The 19,192-nt window shown below is 59.2% G+C and overlaps 2 protein-coding genes across 4 annotated transcripts in view; both read right to left on the bottom strand.

Moving 5' to 3' along the window:
* Nucleotides 1–8,028, bottom strand: part of SARDH (sarcosine dehydrogenase) — a 59,668-nt gene extending 51,640 nt beyond the window's left edge. The window contains exons 1-7 of one of the 3 annotated variants that reach the window (XM_025859514.2): nt 7,945–8,028; nt 7,210–7,260; nt 4,979–5,326; nt 3,657–3,835; nt 2,065–2,244; nt 1,362–1,485; nt 1,084–1,184 (exon numbers count right to left, since the gene is read on the bottom strand). In XM_025859514.2, coding sequence (XP_025715299.1) covers nt 1,084–1,184; nt 1,362–1,485; nt 2,065–2,244; nt 3,657–3,835; nt 4,979–5,297 — 903 coding nt within the window. In that variant the 5' untranslated portion in view covers nt 5,298–5,326; nt 7,210–7,260; nt 7,945–8,028. Of the gene's footprint in view, nt 1–1,083; nt 1,185–1,361; nt 1,486–2,064; nt 2,245–3,656; nt 3,836–4,978; nt 5,327–7,209; nt 7,261–7,666; nt 7,800–7,944 lie in introns of those variants that run through there. The other 2 variants (XM_073889904.1, XM_073889905.1) reach the window with 2 other exon arrangements.
* Nucleotides 8,029–16,706: 8,678 nt separating this feature from the next.
* VAV2 (vav guanine nucleotide exchange factor 2) overlaps nt 16,707–19,192 on the bottom strand; it is a 151,029-nt gene continuing 148,543 nt past the window's right edge. Inside the window, exon 28 of the mRNA XM_073889918.1 lies at nt 16,707–18,972. Coding sequence (XP_073746019.1) covers nt 18,925–18,972 — 48 coding nt within the window. The 3' untranslated portion in view covers nt 16,707–18,924. The remainder of the gene's footprint in view (nt 18,973–19,192) is intronic.

Genomic DNA, 19,192 nt, shown 5'->3' with positions numbered 1-19,192 from the left:
TCCAGCAGCCATCAGGAGGCCTGTGCTGGATCCCATTACACTCGTCCACGAACAGGGGAAGCCCTGTGTCAAGGGAGAGGGGCAGGAGTGCGTGCGGGGCCCGGCACCCGCCCCAGCCCCTCCACCGCTGCGGTCCCAGTGACGAGCCGGAAGCCAGGCTCCTCCGGGGCAGGAGCCTCTTCGCTGGGTCCCACCGCACACTGTCCCACCCCCACCCCCTTGGCCCCCTTGAACTGCCTGCAGGCCCTGGGCTGCCAGGCCCCCCGCACTCCGCCCCCTGGGCTAGGAGTCCCTGCAGCCCCCCGCCTGCCTCCTCAGGGCCCCACCAGCCTGCTTGGGAATTGCTCCTTTACCGGTCTGTAGCTGCCCCCCAGCTCCACCCCGACAAGAACTGGGTCCCGTTCTCTTACAGCCCTGGTTTCTAGAATAAGGCCTGGGACGCACAGTCAATGTTTGCTGGTGAGCGGGAGGAAGGAGGGAGGGTTACATGGAATATGGTGGGTTAATGTTTGATAAGTGGGTGGACAATGAGGGGGGGGAGGGAGGAGTGGTCATTGACAAGGTGACAGGAAGCTACCGGCCGCACCACAGTGGGGCAGGGATGGGGCGGAGATGAGAAGGGGAGAAGAGAAGAGAGGGCAGGGGTGTACAGGCCCCTGTCTCCCTTGGCAGAGGCCCCTCCAAGACCCCAGGGAGGATCTGAGGGTCCGGAATCAGCGTCTCCGACACTGGCAGCCAGGGCGCATTAGGGAGCGGGCAAACACACACAGGTGCCCTGAAGAAGCACCCGGAGCACAGAACGTGACAAAGCCCGGACGGGCCGCACCACGCAGGACACGGTCTTGGGCACCACTGAGGAGCTGTGCCCCGAAGGTCCAGGGGGTCAGCACCAGGGGTTCCTTCACTTAACTCTGACCCCACCCCAAACCCCCAGTGTGATGGTGCCCATTTCACAGATGAGGTGACCGAGGCTAAGGGTGGAGAGGGGTCACACCACCTGCAAGCACTGGGGTTCCGAGCCAGGTCCCTGCGCCGCCCCCCCCCATAGCCTGACGCCAGGTCTGGAGCCATCCATGTCCCTACCTGGATGCCCTCAATGCGTTCAGTGACAACGTAGGCGTGGTGCATGGCCACCAGCGGGACCTTGACTCCAGCCATCCGACCCACAGCGCCGGCCCACACGCCTGAGGGCAGAGCAGGGACAGGTCGGCTCTGCGGCTCCAGGCGGGGCCGCCAGCCCGGTGGGCGGGGGGAGCCTCTGCGGGCCTGTCTGTCCCACCCAGGCCCCCCACCCAGAGACGGGCCAGGCTTAGGGAGCAGCCAGCATGGCCGCCCAAGAGCCGGGACAGACCCCTGCCCACCTGCACAGTTGACCACACAGGGCGTCTGGATGGAGCCATGCTCTGTCTCCACGGCGGCGACCCGCCGCACCCCAAAGTCATCGGTCCGCACGCGGATGCCACTCACTGGGCAGTTCTCGATGACCTGAGAGCGAGAGCGGCTGCTTCCAGAGCCAACGAGGTCTTGGTGAGGGCGCCCACCACCCCCGCCGTCACCGGCTCCCTACCACCCGGACAGGACCTGGGACCCCTGCTCCTGCTGGGGCTGTGTCATGCGACACCGCTGGGGAAATGGGGTAACCCCAGCACCAGAAGCTAACCCTGTGCACTCCCTGACTTGGAGGACGTGCCCCCAGACACGCGGGGTCTTTCTCATAAAGTGACTTCTAGAAAGCAGGGCTGGCTTCGCCAACAGGTGTTTACAGTCTAGTCTTTGGTCAAAAGGCCATGGAGCAGTGTGGTTTGGTTCTTCCTACAAAAATATATCTTCCTAAAAAATATTTGGGGGGGTAAAACTAAAACGTCAACACTTGTCCCCTCTGGGTGACTTCCATTTCTTCTTTTTTGCTTATTTGTCCTTTCCAATGTTTTCTATGACTAGGTGCACAGCTGGGATAAATGATGAAAAGCACAGAAGAGATTCTGAGAGAACGCGCTCGTTTAGCAGGGCCCCGGGTCCTTCGGGCTGGGAGCAGGGGACACAGGGCCCCGTGGCCGCTGGTACCTGTGCTCCCCGCGCAGCAGCGGCCCTGCTGAGGGCGGTGCAGGTGCCGGCGGGGTCCATGGTACCGTCCTGCGGCACATATAGGGTCCCATACAGGTCGTCCACGTTCATCAGCGGATACAGCGCCTTGGTCTCCGCCGGGCTCAGCACGTGCGACTCCACGCCATATGCCTTGCCCAGCTAGAGGGACCGAGAGCAGAGGGACTCAGCCCTCAGGGAGCAGACCCCCTCTGGCCACTGTCCTCCCCGTGTGCACCTCCAAGGGTCAGCTCCAACCCCGCCTCCTCCAGGAAGGCTTAGCTGGTCACCATGCCCCAGCCGCCCCGTCCCATGGGCCATCTCCGCACTAGGGTAAGGAGCACGACGCCGTGCGCAGGAGCAGGCTCTGGAGCTATCCCACCTTCACCCAGCTCTGACATAAATGACTTAAAGTCCCCCGGGGCAGACTGGGGGTGCTAACCGTTTATGTGGTTGGTACCCCTCAAGAGCTTCGACCAGTCTCTGGTACCTAAGGGCTTCTATAAACGAATGCAAATCACCCCCCAGGGCTTGGAGGGGTTTTGAGCTTGAGGATCAACAGGTTCTCCAATCCGACCAGCTCCCAGGAGACCAACGCGTTCATCGGGGCGGGCCCTTGACTTAGTAGGACAGGCCACACCATCACATCTGATTGGCCCAAGGGCAGCCAATCAAGTGTCCCCAGGCATCACAACCACGACAGGCTCCACCCAACTAGAAAGGAGCTGAGCTGGTCAGATTCTCTGGCTGAGAAGGACGCCTGAAAAGGGGCAGGGGCCTCTCAGCAGCTGGGGACTTCGGCTCCAAGGCTGGGGCTGAAGGCTTCGCTTGGAGGCCTCTGTCCCAGCCAGTGAGTCAGCTAAGGGAGGAGGAAGCAGAATGGGGGCCAGCGACTAGGCCCAGAGACCCAGACCTGTCCTGGTGAAGCCAGTGGCCCCTGCCTCCAGCCCAGGCACCCAGGGGCCTCAGCATCCCTGCGACAATGGGCCCTTGCTGGCCACACAGCTGGTTCTGCTCGCTGGGTGCTGAGCACGGATTCAGTCAGTGCTCCATAAAGGACAGTTTGCTGGAGCAGCCTGTTGCCCCCATGTCCTGGGATTTGGGGTCCAGGCCTGGCCACTCGGGGTTAGGAAACAGCACCCCACCCCAATCCAAGGATCATCAGCAGCATGAGCCTCTCTCCCAGTCTCCTGGACAACGGCCCTCCCCAGGCCTGGGAGTCGGGGGGAGGGCAGGGGTGTGGGAGAAGTGTGGGCACTGCCTCCTGGGGGGTGTGATTTCATATATATCCTGTCTCCCGTGAGCACGGAGCACAGTGGCCGTAATAGCCCCATGTACTGGGCCTCTCCCATGTCCGCTCCACAATATGGTCCCATTGAAAGGTGGGAAGGCCGAGGCTCAGGGAGGCATGGCCACTTGTCCCAGGTGGCCCAGCAGCGAGGGCATCTGGGTCTGATGGTGACCTAGATCGGTCAGAGCTCCTTCCCCGAGCCCTGCAGCCCCAGCTCCCACCCCAGGACAGGGAGCACCCACGCCACCGGGAGCTCCCCACCTCTGGCGGGGGCCACACCCACCGACATGAGCCTCTTGTATTCGTCCAGACGCTGCCGGTTGGATGCTATGAACAGGCCCCCATTCTGGATCCAGCCTGTGTGCAGCCCCGTCTCCTCCTCCAGGTCACGGCTCACCACGCGCCTCGTGTGAGCCAGAAGCTCTACCTCCACATCGCTGGGCCGCAGCTGCCACAGCAGGCCTGGCCAGGAAGGCAGGGGGCACTGTTAGCCCCCCGCTGTGCTCCCCCTTCCCCACGGCAGCCTGGGGCTCCTGGAGATCAGGCAGAGGGCCTGGGTCTTTCTCTGCAGCCCACGGGGAACCCCAGGAGGTTGATGAGCCAGAAATCACAGGGTCAGAGCTGATCTGAAGACCGGCTTTCTGGGCAGCTCACACGGTGGTAACGTCGGGGGTCCCCTTTATCGAGCACTTACTGTGTGCCAAGCCCAGGGCTGAGCCTGTGACAGGGCGACCGAGCAACCCCAAAAGGAAGGCATGATGATTTTAGAGTGAAATTAGATGGCGCCAAACAGTCCCACACCCAAGACGACAGAGCAGGTAACGATGGGGCCGGGACCCCAAGCCAGGAGCGGCTGAAGCCCACGTGTGCACCGACCACCAACAAAGCTGCTCCCTTCAGAGAGGAGTCTGGGGGGTGGGCGGCCAGGGCCGAGGCCGGTGTAATCGTGAGGGGAGAGGCCTGCTGGCCCGGCTGGGGTGGGACAGCGGGAGGGCAGAACAGTGGTGTACAAGGCATGTGATGTCTGAACCTCGTCCCAGCTCCACGTTCCGTGACCTCACGCCGGTAGCGCGACATTAGCGGAGGTGGGAATGTTTACCCCACCGAAACTGCAAACTTCACCCAGCTCCCAGGGTTAAGGCAGAAGGGTGGTTGCCCTGGCGACATGCACACAGTAGGGGCTTACTACATGCCCACCGGTTAGTTAGGAGGATGAGGATCATGGACGCACCTGGTGCCCATGGAGGACACGGCTCTGCATCACCCGATGGCTCTGTCCCCCGTCCACGCTCTATGCCCGCCTGTGGATGCCCCTCATCCCCAGTGGCTCCATCTGGGGAGGGGCTTCTGTTCTTGGAACAGATAGTTGCCTGGGCTCCCAGCTCTGGTCTCAGCTTTGCTCCCTCCTCCCCACTACGGCTCTTCAGAGACGGGGGGGGGGGGCAAAGGGGACCCCCATCTGTCCACCTTCAGATGATCCCCATCTTTTCTCCACGTCCCTCCTCCTCCTGCTCAGCTGCCTCTAACAAGCCTCTAGTCGTCCCCCTGGAACTGTCCCCTCACTGAGTCCAGTCCCTCCCAGCCCCCGCCCGCCCTGGCCCTTACCCGCCGTGTGCCAGGTGGTCCCGGAGGTCAGCCGCTCCCGCTCCAGCAGCACCGCCCCGCTCACGCCCAGCTTGGCCAGGTGGTACAGGGTCTGGCAGCCCAAGCTGCCCCCGCCGATGACCACCACGTTGGCTGTGCTGGGCAGGGGCCGGCTTGGGCCCTGGGCCACCGCCGAGGGGCCCTGGGCCTCTTTCAGGGTCCGCTGGTACGGCACGCTCTTCTCGGTGGTGGGCCCGGCTCGGCTGGTCAGCTCACGCAGCCCCAGGTCCCGGCGAGGGCAGGTGGCGGCCACACGCAGGGCTCTGCTCAGCGAGGCCATGGGGACTCCGCGCTCAGCGCCGCAGGGAGCTGGGGAGAGAGTCAGGGCTGGCCGGGGTGCCGAGGGGCGCAGTGGGGGCTGCACCAGGTGAGCCCCGGGGACCACCCCCCATACCCTCCTTCCTCTGCCGCCTCCCCCGGGGCCCCAGTCGCGCCTGCACTCCAGCGTGGGTGTACTGAGGGCCTGGAGGCATCATCGGCTCTGGCCGGGAAGCACGGCGACCTCGGTGGGAGGCAGAAGGTCCCTGCCTGCCCCCGGAGCTGGGCCCACAAGCTGGACCCGGGTAGTCAGAGGCTCCTCACCCCCTCCCCTGTCCTGGGAATGTACATTTTGTCTCCCCCCAACCCAGCCCCCGGTTCCCACCATGGGAGCCACTCCCAGGGACGCAGGCTTGAGGGAGCGATGTGTCCTCGAAACCCTCTGGATGGTGTGCGGGACTGAGCCCCGTAAGGCCTCTGTAGAAACTACGACCTGGCAGTTGGGGGCAGAGAACTGCTCGTCTACAGGCCCCAAGACAAGCCTTGTAAGCAAGACCCCTTGCTGGCTGAACCTGCCACCTGCCTTTCTGGAGTGGCCTGCCCTCTGTCCCCTCTCTCCTTGCCCTCCGGGGGCTGATGTGGACAGTGGACGGGGCTGTGACAGAGTGCAAGCACTAGACAGCAGCAGGGGGCACAGGGGAGGTAGAGGGAAGGGGCGAGATGCGGTCTGGGGAAGTAGGGTCACCCGTGAGGGAGGCCAGGGAGGAGGGCAGGGGATCTGAGAGCCAAGGTTAAGGAGCTCAGGTCTCAGGGAGACCCAGGACCCAGAGGAACGACTGTGAGAATGGGAGGTGGGGAGGGGTAGGCTCGAGGGGGAGGGGGGTCTTGAGAGCCTCTGGGGCTCAGACAATTCCCTGGAGTGTCTTCCCGAGTGCCTGGCCCCACGGGTCTGCATTTGAGGAAGAGTCCCGGGCACAGTTGTGTGCTGGTGGGACAGCTGGGGGGAGGGACAGAGGAAGGGGGCAGTCCCCAGGGGGCATCACCTGGACACAGACGGGAGTGTGGGAGGGGAAGCCGTGTGCATGGGTAACCCCCTCCCTGCCCCTCCACCTCCGCCTCCTCCTCTGTGTCCCCCAGTGGCCTTCGGGGCTCGCCTGGAATGCCCCCCTCTTTCAGGAAGCCCTCCCAAGCCAGAGAAGTCTCTTATTTACAAGAATGTGACAGGAAGTCCACCTCCTAAAGGAGCGAAGGTGCCAGAGAGGTGTCTCCCTGGGGGTGTGTCCTGCCCAACCTGGGGAGGCAAGGAAACCAGAGGGGCCTCCGGGGCCCACTTCCGGGGTCAGCAGAACAAGGAAGAGGGATTTAGTCGTGAATCCACCTGCATTAATAGCCATGACTGATATTAATGAACTAATTAACCTGAAGAGTCGACCTCTCTTTGCAAGAGTGTCCCACATGCCAAATAAAAGATGCTCTCAGTAAGCACCCCTATGACTGCTGTCCCCATCCTACAGGGCAGGAGACCAAGGTACAGGAAGGCCCTCCAAGGTGGCCAAGGTTACAGGGCTGCTCTGTGGCCCATGCACAGCCCAAGCCTGCAGGCTCTCCCAGGGCCTGGTTTGGGGCAGGGGAGGCTGGGGGTAGCCACCAACTCATTGGTGGGGATGGGGGTGAGGGGCCCAGTGCTCAGGCTGGTCAGGGCTGCCCACCCCCCCCCCCACACACACAGGGAACCCTCCCAGGGGAGTGGGGGCAGAGGAGGGGCAGAGAGCTGTGATGTGTAAGGCTTCACAGAGCAGGGGGTGGGGGCGATGGGGCATCTCAGTCCCTCTACCACCCCTTGCCCCCACGGTCTGACAGCCCACCTGCCCTTCGGCTTGCAGAGGTGCCCTGGGCACAGGTTGGTACACCCCTGGGCCTGTCTCTGTCCTTACCTTTCGTCCTCGAAGTTCTCTAATTGTCCAGGAGCCCCCAAGAGTGGTGCCCTACCCGTGGAAAGTCAGCGTCACGTGGTTGCGGGCAAGGTCAAGGCCGGGCACCTGCCCCCCTGCCCCCACCCGCACTGCCCGGCGCTCCTGCTTGGCCTCTGGCCTGGCCTCCCTCCCTCCAATCTCACTGGAGCCGCTGGCCCCAGAAGCGGCCGTCTGCCCCCTCCCTGCGCTCCAGCCCGGCCAGCTGTCCCAGCTGGGCGCGCTGGGGGCTGGCTGGGGGCGCCCCTCCTGCCAGAAGCAGCTGCTTCAACATTAACTTGCTCTCCTGCCCCCCCCCCCCAACTCTCACCCACCCGGTCAGCAGTGTGGCCCCTGCGTTACCAGGGGTGAGGGTGCAGGACAGCCTGGGCTGGGGGTGGAGGGGGTGGGGGCGGGGTTGGGGCTTGAGCGACAACTTCACCTGAGCCGTGAAGCAGGAGCCAGAGGAGCCCCCCTCAAAGGCTGTGGGGCGAGGGAGACTGATGGAGAAAAAAGCTGGCCCAGCCTCCGCCGGGTGAAGGAAACCAGGGTGGGTGCCCAGGCCCCTGCCACGCACCCGGGGACCCGAGGTCGTGCCCACCCAGCCAGATGGTTGCTGCAGCCAGAGGCCGAGAGAAGTCCTGGCCCGCTCGGGGCCTGTCCCAACCCTGCCCGCCCCCAGCGGGGAGGGCCCGGGCCCTGCTCCTCCCCCGGGCGTACCTGGGCCCGCAGAGGCCTGCCTGTGCCCGGCCCCGGGGGCTGCACGGTGCTGTCCCCGCCTTCCTTCCCGGCGGCAGCCCGGCCGGAACCCCGGCCCCCGGCCCCGCCCCCGCCCCCGCCCCCGGCCCCTCCCTGGCCGCCCTGCCAGCCCCTGTCACCGCCCACCGCCCGCGCGGGATGCACCGCCCACCGCCTGTGGCTTCTCCCAGGCCCGGGCAGTAACGCGGCGGGCAGCAGAACGGGCCTGTGTACGGGGGTGATGGGGCGGGTGACCTCACTCCCTTATCTCTAAAACAGGGGTTACAGGTATGCCGCCGGTGGCCCCGAGCACCCCTGCTTGCCTCTGCCCGTCTGTGCTCCGCGTGCCCGGAGCTGCCCTTGGCACAGATGTGCAGTGGGCATAAGTGCTGAGTAAGCAACAGGGTTGTGCCAGGCCCCGTGGTATCCTACGGGCTCCTTGGCGAGGTGAGGCATGGCCCCCAGCTAGCACCTGCCCGTCCAGCGGCAGCTTGTTCACTCCCAGGGCAGGGGGGCTCACTGCCTTCAGAAGCAAGCCAGAAAGTCCAGCCTTCTGCATCCCACCCTGCAGAGCTCCTGGCTCCCTCTGTCGCTGTGTGAGAGGTCCCCGAGCCTCTGGTTTGCCCACAGCAGGGTGCTTCCTGCTTCCCAGGCCAGGAATGCCTGCCTCCATTTGTCTCCTGGGGGCACTGGGACCAGAGAGGGGAGCCAGCTTGCCTTGGGCCACACAGCAAGCTATGGGGCCCGAGGACATTCTGTCTATGCCCAGAGGAGACACCCAGAGGAAATGCAGGAACAGTGCGTACCTATACCTCTGGGTGTGTGAAGCATCAGAACAGGTGTTGATATAAAATGGACCTCCTCCTCCCACGGATCAAAGAAAGAATTTAAAAGTTAGCAATAGAGTAATGTTGGCTACTAAGAGCGGGGGTGGGGGCGGAAGCAGGAGTGACACACTGTAATTAATACAGATGACATAAATAGTTATGCTCTTATTTGCGTTATTTCAATTCCTTAATTGTCCGACTGTCTTGCTGCCAGTTTGTCCTCTACACTTAATGAGCGCCTACTGTATGCAAAGCATGGCTAGAACACCCAGAGACAACTAAGAACCCTTGAGGGGCTCTGGGTTCAGGAAGAAATCAGATTTGGGGCGGGATGGAGGGCGAGGTGGCCATAAGGCTGGCTGTGATGGGGCGCTCCCAGGCAAGCTGCCCTTCCTTCCAGCATTTTGAGGAGGTGGCCTGGGCTCTGGCCTGGCCAGGTGCTGCGGCCTTTCTCAGTCCCCGTCATGTGGGCAGAGACTGTCACTTACTCCCCAAGGAAGGCCACCCCACCAGCGTGAGTCTTTCCTGGGATGGTGCATAGCCTGGTCACTCTGCAGATAGGGGGCCTGGCCAGCAGCCTGGGGCCAGGCTGCACTCACTCAGTGCAGTGAGGGACGGGTCAGGGAGGGTGAAGAAGGAGCGTGGCTGCATCCCCGCCAGAGCCCTAGACAGGAGGGGCACGGGCGAAGGACACAAGGGTCCCGGCAGCTCCAGGGCAGTGGCCAAGGCAGCCCAGACCTCTCCCGGCCCCACACTCAAGGACTGAGCAGCTGGTGCAAAATTGTCCCAAGCCAAGCAAGCGTCACAGTCGCCCTGGACTTTGGACAGGGGTGGTGGCTGGAAGGCTGGGCCCGGCTGTGGGTCAGCGCTGTAGGAGATGTGATCGATCAGCCCTGCTAGGGCCTGGGTGGGGGGATGGGGGAAATGGGCCACCTCGTCTCCCCTGGGTGTTGGAGGGCCCGGGTCCAGAGGTGTGCAGGCCCCAGCCAGGGACACTGAGGCAGGCTCCTGCTGCCAACCAGCTTGGGCCCAGCCTCAGTTTCCCCATCTGGGAGGTAGAGACTATAACCCCTGTAGTGTCAGTTTTTGGGAAGTTTTGAATTTATTTATTGTATATTATCTACTTTTGGTGCACTTTAAAGGAAACCGTGGCACAAAGGGAAGTTCCAGTTGACCCTTGAGGGTGAGGGGTTACCTGCGGTCCAGCAGCCTGCCCCCTGCCCTTGGACCTCCCCTGTGGCCTGACCCCTGGCCCTGGACCTCCCCTGCGACCTGCCCCCTGGCCTTCGGGCACCTGGCCCAGCCTCCTCCTTCGCCAGGGTGGCCCTCTCCACAGGTCCCGGCCAGCCCCCCGCCCCCCGCCGCTGGCCTGGCTTTCAGGACAGAGCGAGGTGGTTGCAGGCTGCCCTCTGGGCAGACATCCAGTGGGATGGGTCGGGGGAGGAGGCTCCTCCACGGAGCTCTGTGTGTGACCCTGCAAAAAGGAACAGTAAATACCAACAGGACAGCACTTGCTGACATCTGACCCAGGGGGAGGTGGTGCCCGGCCTGGCCCCCGGGGCCTCTGCGAGGTGCCCTGAGGGCCCTACCGGGAGGCAAGCAGCACGCTGAGCATTTTCACGTGTCCTCTCAGAGGAGAGAAATGACCGCGGCAGAACATAGCCAAGGGGGGGCCAGACCCGGACAGTTCTGTGAGCAGGGAAGTTTCCAGAACAACTTTGAGGGCTGGAATTACACTTCTGAGATTTTATTTTTCCAATAGAGACCGTAAAAACACTATATCGACTGCCCCCATGCTTTCGTGAGGACAGGATGTTTCAGCATCTGGGGCTCAGTGGTGGTCCCTCTCCCGAGGCAGGGGGCCCCCTGCCCCCTCCCCACACACTCAGGGCTTGCGGCCACCTGTACGCAGGTGTCCCCAGGAATGGGAAGCTCAAGTGTCCCTCGACCCCTGGGACACATACAGCGGGGGTAGGCAGCCTCGTGCAGGGCCCGGGGCCCCCACTTCACCCTGCGACTGGTCCCACAGATTATCTGCGGGTGCAACGACGGGTCAGGTGGCGCTGTTCGCTCCCGCTGCTGAGTGCGAGCAGGGCCCGGCCGGGGATCAGCGCCCGCGGCGTCAGGCACCACAACTGTCCAGTGGGGAGACAGGACGCATCTTGGGAGGATCTTCCTGCCGAGGGTGTTGGGAGGCGAGGGTGGGAAATAGTGACCACGGGCGTGAGACCCCACCACCACCACCCCCGGCCCCCAGCCCAGTCAGCCACACCCTCCAGGCTCTCACCCTGGCCGCCCAGGGGCAGGAGGCCTCCCCGAACCCCTCTTGATTCAGGCTGTGCTTACATCTTCCTATTGTTACCCTGGAGGTTTTCTCTAAAAATCCAGATGTGCAAGCTCTTCTTGGAAAGCTGGGACACACAGGCCGGTCTGGGCCCACACCCTAGCCAGAGGCACTTAGATGGGCCTGTTTTGTCCAGTTGGTCACTGTCCCTACCCTGCCACTTTGCCCTTTCACACTCCCTGCTGGCCTCCGGGAGTTTTGCTTTTTCAACCCCTGACCCGAACCCCGAGGCATTGTCCAAGGTAAAGACAGCGTCCTCTCTCCCGCTCCGGGGCGGGGGACCAGAGCACCCCAAAACAATCCAATCAGGGGGATGTGAGTCTTGCTGTGAATAGAGGGCAAGAGACCTGTGCAGAGCTGTCCTTGGCCCTGGGGTCTGAAAGCCCTCTAGGTGCTTAGGTGAGGGGAACAGCTCACGGTGGTCGGTGGGGGGCTTGGTCACCCCCAGGCAGTCAGCCCTCCAGGACGCTGAGCCTTCTCAGGAAACATCGCCCCTGGTGGCCACATGTGAGTACGACACCCTGGGAGAGCTGGACCCAGAGTTCGGGGTGCAGCCCCAGGACAGGGACCTGCCCAGAAAGCGAACCTACAGGCAGGCTGGAAGGTGGATCCCCACCGGGACCGACAGCCTGGGCTCAGAGTCTGGGCTTACACTTTTCTCAAGGAACACGCCCCTGGAAGGGAGCTTCCTTCCTGATGGCTGTTGGCTTTGTCTCGGTTTCCGGGAGCAGTGTAAGACACCCCCTTTCCTAGTAGGATGTGTCCATTTCTCCCTATAATTCTGCCAGTTTTTCTTTTATATTTTAAGGCTATGTTGTGAAGTCTATTAAGCTCCAGGATTGTTCTAGCTTCGCATTTAATTGTCCGTTTTTATCATAAAATAACGAACCTCTTTATCCAGTAGGGTGCTGCTCAATGTTTAACATTTGGCTCTTGAGGTGGGGAGCGTTGGCTGATGTCTTTGGTGTAAACACTCTCACCAGGGCCAATGTCAAGCTGCCAGTGAGGAGTCACTGAATCTGGAGTTGGAAAGAAGCACACAGGCCCCGCTCTTGGGAACCGGCACAAGCCGGTTCCGACGTACCACAGTTTTTACACATAAGAATGCTTTCTGCCCCAAAGTGCTTTATGTCTGATACCAACAATGGTCTCTCTGCCTTCTCTGACACCTGCCTGGTGCACCTTTTCCCATTGCTCTGGTTTCAATATTTCTGTGACATGATGTCTCAGTGGTGTCCGGGACATTCCTACTTGGGAGTGTGACACAAAGCTGTGACCTTTCCCAAATGCTGACAACAGCTTCCCCCAGGAGCTGACGGAGCCGAGTGCAGGACCCACAAACAAGCGGCTCTCACCTGGCCAGGCTGCCTGTCTCGACCCTGGGAATACGATTTGTCCCTTTTCTGCTGAGCCTGCCAAGCTCACTAACCAGGAAGGGAAACAGATGCACGCATGCAGCATGTGGGTTAGGGTTTAGAGGGGGGCTCAGAAGAGATTTCTTCTCCTAAGAAACAAAGTATGTCAGACCAAAAAGTCACCGGGGCAGTAAAAACCTCCGTTCTCTTCCAAGTGTGCGTGGTTTGACCCCCTTACGAGACACAGGTGTAGCTCGCTTATGTGAGTGAATGGAGGATTATTCAGGGTGCTTTTCAGATTCCAAGCAGGCTTGGACTGTGGAGAGTCTGAGAAAGCTCAGCATTCTTTTCCCCATGAATCAAGATTGTTCATCCGTCACCAAGACATGCCTCAAAGGGGTCTGACCACCTGTCTTTGCCCCGCAGACCCCTCATGGTCATGGGTCTTCGTCGGCAGAGGCTATTCACCTCCCTGCCTTCCCCATCCTCTCACCCTTTTAGGGTAATCAGACCCAGAATAAAGACTACATTTCCCAGCCTTCTTTGCAGCCCAGGTGTGGCCACACGACCAAGTTATGGCCAATGGGAGTTGGTGAGTGAAACTTTCAGAAGGTATTCTTCAAAAGAGATGGTCATATCCCTTCCCTGTCCCTCACCTTCCTATTGGCTGGAATGTAGATTCAGGGGCTGGAGCTGAAGTCCCATCTTGGACCACGAGGTGAACTTGTAAGGGCACACCCTGGGGACCAAAAAAAAACCCAGAAAGACCTGGGTCCCTGACACTGTTAGCCAGGGTCTCTACCCAGAGTGTTAGGTGAGCAAGAAATAACCATCTCTTGTCTTATAGGCTGCCTGTCACCCACGGCCAGGTCGTAATCCTAACAGACCAAGGCTTACATTGACTGGTGTGGGGCTGCAGAGCACTATGGCTGGGGGTCCTGCTGCACCTATCTGATTACAGCTCCAACAGCACATTTAGTGTCAAGATGTGGAATGATTATCCAGAGAGAATTCCAGGTGAGTAAAACTCCCACATAGATCCCATGGGCACATGCAGGTTTTCTTTTTCTAGGGAAAGTAAAGGACCAAAACTAAATTGTTAGGGAATATAAGCTCAGCAGCCGTGACCAAAGAACAGGAGTCCGAGTTGAACTCACAAATGTTATAAAATCTTATCATGGGAAGTCCCCACCACCATCCCCCCCTCCAACGGTGGAGACAAGTCACGGGAAGACAGAGCCATTGGAACAAGAACTGCAATTTCAAAACCCTGTAAATTGTGCACATTTAATACGTTTGTCATTTTCTACTTGGAAAAATTACACTTTAAATAGATAATTTGAACATGCTTAACGGAGACATAAAACTTTTGTTCAAGGAATCAATGCTTTGTTTCAGCCTGAAAGAAGGAAAGCCTACCTCCGGTCCTTGGCTCTTGTAATACAAGCTGTCAAGGTCACCAATTTCAGTTCAAGTTCAGTTTCTGTAGTATACTACAAGTTGTGTTATCAAGTATCTTTATCCTTTTATTTTTTTTTTAAAGATTTTATTTATGTATTTGACAGAGAGAGACACAGCGAGAGAGGGAACACAAGCAGGGGCAGTGGCAGAGGGAGAAGCAGGCTTCCCGCCAAGCAGGGAGGCCGATGTGGGGCTCGAACCCAGGACCCCGGGACCATGACCTGAGCTGAAGGCAGACGCTTAATGACTGAGCCACCCAGGCACCCCTATCCTTTTAAATTTAAGAATAAATTTGGGGGAAAAATGGGAAAAAAAAAGAATACATTTGAAATATTTTGTAATTTCCTTGAATTTCCTTTGTGGTTATTAATTACTTTAATTAGCTAATTATGTTATTCTACTATCTTTACTTTTTCTTGTTTCAATGTCTGCTTGACTTTTTAGTTACAGAGAGAAAGAGAAAAAGTTGTAGTAAAACCTCCCATCTGTGATGGTGGGTATGTCTCATTCTCTTTGTTCTCCGGTCAAGTTTGCTTTATGTATTTTGGGGTTATATTATGAAAAGCATACTAGTTTAAAACTGTGATGTTTTCTAATAAATGAGAACTTTGTCATTATGTCGTAAGCCTTTTAAAACTCTAGTGACACCTTTTGTTTGTCTTGCTCTAAAATCTATTTGGTATGACATTAAGTTTTAAATTGTCTACATTCGTGATTTTTCATCTTTGGAAGTCCAGGGTTAACCACTCTGTGTTAATTTGTCCTAGGGTATGGTATGCCTTTGTATTCTTTTATTTCTGGAAAGGTAACAAACCAATCAAAATCTTTGTCCCATTCTGTGATTTTGCTTTTATCCATGTGTGTTAATTTCCTTTTCATGATGGAGGTGTTCCTCAAGATCCCCAGCTTTGCACAGGAACCCAGTTCCGGCTCCTGGCCTCCAAGGTCCTGGAGCCAATGCCTTGAGTGTTGGAATCCCTGGTCTCAACCCCAGAGGGCCTGAGATCCTAGCAGCCACCTTGGTGTTGGCTCCCAATATCTACTCTGGCTTTGTGTCTCTTCTTTCTGGGACAGGTCACCTTGTTCCAAGCTCAGCCTCTTCTATTCTCTTGTGTTTTATACGGCATTCTTATGTTTGTGGTGCAGGAGTGGAGAGAGGTGTCCGCCTCACCTCCAAAAGTGGGTGGTTCCCATGTCTTGTCCAGGAAACTTCCCTAAAGCTCCACACGGCGGCCTCTGCAGGGGCCCTATCCAGGGAAGTCCACTTTGTCAGAATTAAGGGGCATGATGCCTTGGTGCCCTGAGAGCCCTATGGGCATCAGGCCCTCTGACCAGAAGTGTGCAGCTCTGAGATGCTTTCCCACGTTCTGGGGTGACCTCAGGCAGACACGCTTCTCTTCCCTCCTGGCCTCCACCCCGATCCACACAGGGGCCCTTGAGCAGGTCTGGGGCTTCCCACCCTTCCTGGGTCTGGACCGCACAGTAGGTGCCATTGAGGGTCTCCCTCAAAGCTCCCCAGCCCCCCCAAGTCCACCCACACTTCCCCTCCAGGCACCATGGCTCTCTGCTTCTTGGCCTGGGGCTCTCTCCAACTTGCTCAGCCCTGCTTAGAGCAGCCGGGGACCACTGGCCCAGGGAATGCTGAGCAAGTGTCTGGGTCTGTCCATCCCCCACATGGGCGTGAGAACTCAGAACTGGAGCTGGCTCTCGGGGGAGGTGGTGTTGGGACAACCAGGCCTCTCGGGGCCTCATGCCTGAGAAATTTGCTCAGAGAGGGGGCTGCTGCAGAAAAGGCAGGCCTCCCATCTGGTTTTCAGGGGCATCAGAGTGAGCCAGACTCTGGGGCTCTGGGTCCCGGAGACCAGGGCTGGGGTGGGATCCACCACTCTCTGGGTCACCTCAAACATCTGTACTTGCCTCCCTGGTTTGCAACAAAATCTGACACTTGCTGAGCACCAGCACAACTCCAAGTCTAGTGAGATCCTCACAACTCTGATGTGGATCCTGGGGCTGGTCACCCACCCCAATGGTATTCCTCTGTCTCCTCAGTAATAGGGAGGAGGTGTGACCATGTGTCCAGCTCAAGTCCTGCAGTTCCCATCTTCCACCACAGCCAGGAGTGGCCATATGCCTCAGCTCTGGGTAAGGAGGGGAAGGGAAGCACTGTGTCGACCTCTGCCTCTGCCTGCAGCCTTGATGGCAGGAGCTCCAGCAGCCACCTTGGACCATGAGGCCACAGCAAGGACAGAGGCACGTGTTGAAGAGGGGAGGAGCCTGGGTTGGGGCGGGTGGGGCACCAAGCCGTCCCTGCTCTACCTTGTCTGGACTGCTTCTCCATAAAGGAGAAATCAATCTCTGCCTGACTAGATTTTCTCTATCATAGGCCACAGACTCACTCTCCAGAGGGAAGTATTATTTTTTTATCTGCAACATACACATTTAAAGAAACAGGCTCAGACGTGCCTGAGCGGTAGGGCTAGGGTTGAATGCCCCCCCAAATGGGAAGACAGCAGCGTTGCCTCTGATGGCTGCTGGAGGGTCCCATGGGATACTACACAGGAAGCCCGTGGACCTGGGCCAGGTGGGAGGAGGTGCCAGGTGGCGGCCCCGGCATCATGATCTCTTCTGGACCTGCAGCCTCTGCCTGAGGCTGGGCCATCCCCAAGGCCCATGCCTGACCCAGGCCACTGTATCCCGGGCTGACAGTGTGTGGGTGGGGCAGTCTCTGCTGGACACACAGAAGGATCCAGCCACGCCTGCAGAAAAGAACTTAGGTTTATTTGCAATAAAAACTGCGGTCTGAAAAAACCTAGTGGCAAATGTACAGTTTGTGTTCCACTTGGGGTTGTCACCAGCTGTGGGACCCCCAGATCCCTGACCCGCATGCATCGGGCTCCTAAGTGTTCACAGCTAATCTCAGGCCCCAGGTCCAAAGCCCCTAGAGAGGGCCTCCCATCTCCTGCTGAAACCACCCACTTCCCAGCCTGCCCCCGGCCCGCCTCCCCTCCTGCCTCATGCAGTGCAAAACCAAACCAAACCAAATACATGTTTCAAAACAAACAAGAACAAAACAAAACATTCATAAAAACCAGGGTTCCGACTTCTGTTTCCTCAGTATCCCTCGTTGTCGTGATGACTTGTTTCATGATGACCTCAAATATACATCATTTTCTTGCTATTATAAAATATCTTCCTTATTATTCACAGATACATAATGGGAGCTTTGGATGAAATAATTACAAACTGTTTTCTTCCCTTAAAAAACAAACAAGCCAAACCAAAAACAAAACAACAAAACAAAACCCTTTTGACAACAGTAAACACGAAAGGGCCTGGCTGGTTCTCCCCCCGCCTCCCCACCAGGCTCACGGCTGGGCCGGCTGAGCCCAGGGTTGTGCGCAAAGTGCTGGGTGCACCCTGATGATGGGGACTGGGGGCTGCTCTCTCCGAGACCAGCTCTTTCCTTCCCTCCCCTTGCCCCTCTGCCCCTAAACACGATCCTGCTCACCCGGGCTTCTCAAGCCTCTGCAGGCCACCGCAGGGGAGCCTCCCACTCCCCACCACCTCCCCATTCCGGGACGTGGGGCCTGTGAGCCAAGCCTGGAGGCCACACGGCTGATTTCGGAGGAAGCCCAGGAGTGCAGAGTGGCAACCAGCACCCACCCCAGTGGGGGCTAGCCTTCCCCACACCCGGCCTTGCCCAGTCCCCTCCCCCTGCACAGGGCAGGGCAGCCGACCAAGGTACAGGGGACACATGTAGCCCGGGTTTCTCCAGCAGTTATGGCATGGAGCCTGCAGGGAGATAACACCCCTAGGTCTCATGCAACATCCAGGCAGAGTAAAAGGGTCTGGACAAGAGAGCCAGAGCTCAAAAGGCCGGGAGGAGTCAGGAGGGGGAGTTCGGGGGTAAGGCCACCCCCAAGAGCACTTATTTCGAGCTGGCCACGGGCCCAGTTCATGGGCTGCAGGGGGAAGACTTGCCAAGGGCTAGAACTGACATCCTGTGCAAAAGCTGGGAAGACTCTCAGGAACCACCTTGCAGGACACAGGGGACCCAGAGGGGCCACCTGCTGGGGGGCGCGGGGAGGGGGGCCTCCTCCTGGAGGGGAATGTGAGCAGCAGGGCCCGAGCGAGGGGAAAACTCTGTTTTCTTCTCACCCATATCAGGATTTACAAAAGGTGTATCCACCTGGCAGCAGGACAGGACAGACACACGCCTGGGATTCGGGGCAAAGAACAGTACCATTGACTGGGGAGCAGGGTCGGCAACTTCATCGTTCACTAAAGCTCCCTCCTGAGAGAGGGACCTGCCCTGGGTGGTCTCTGCACCCCCCTAGTGCAGAGGGCCATGAGAAAGGTCAAGGGGCCTGCGCAGACCCCCAGCAGAGCTCTTTTCTCCTACATCCGAGCACAGCTGGAGCTGAGCTGGGGCTGAGCAGGGGCTGCAGCAAAAGGCCTGGCTCTGGTCCCTTCTGACTCTCTAGGCCCAGAGCTTCCCCCTGGGAGCAGCAGAAAGCAGGCAGGCTGAGCATCAGGGCTGAGCAGAAGGGGCTGGGGGAGGGTCCCCTCTGCTGTCCCAGCCCTCCCTGGGACAGCACCTGCTGTTCAAACCTAGGCTCCTGAATGCCGTCGCAACAGGACAGGGGCAAGATGTACTCCGGCGTCAGCTGTCACCCAGAGCCTGGCTCAGAACACCACCGGCGCTCCCCCTCCTCAGCGCTCTGGCAGTGGCGGCCACGGCGGGTCCGGCCCAAGTCGCCTCTATGTACAAGTAGCGTACCCAGGACAGGCCACCGAGGGCAGGCGGATGGTGGGCCAGTTTGCACTTAGGATTCTGAACACCCTCCCCATCCTTATGGGCTGTTGAAGACTGGAAGGTTGGCGGGCATGTCCCCTCTGCGTCACAGGGCTAGAGACGGACTTCAGAGCTGGACTCTTCCAAGAAAACCCACGAGTCCCGTCCATGGTGTCGTCATCACTGGACGCCCTCCTCCTCTACATATGTTGAAGGAAACCAGCCGATCTGAAAAAGATGGCAGGATCACATGAGAGTGCATGTGCACGTGTCTGCACCAATGTCGGGGTGAGGGCCAGCAGGGGCTCACGGAAATGGGGGATCCCGCAAAAGACTATGGAGTTCTTCTAAGCCAAGAAGCCCGGTGGAGCTGCGGCCCAGGGTTGGAGCGACCCGCAAACGCACCAGCCCAGAGCAGTTCCCGATGACCTGCCCTCCCTCAACCTGC

The sequence above is a fragment of the Callorhinus ursinus genome, unplaced genomic scaffold (assembly GCF_003265705.2).
Source record: "Callorhinus ursinus isolate GAN/ISIS: 27379988/994484 unplaced genomic scaffold, GSC_fseal_2.0 scaffold122, whole genome shotgun sequence".
Lineage (NCBI taxonomy): Eukaryota > Metazoa > Chordata > Mammalia > Carnivora > Otariidae > Callorhinus > Callorhinus ursinus.
This window is presented reverse-complemented; position numbering and strand designations above follow the sequence as displayed.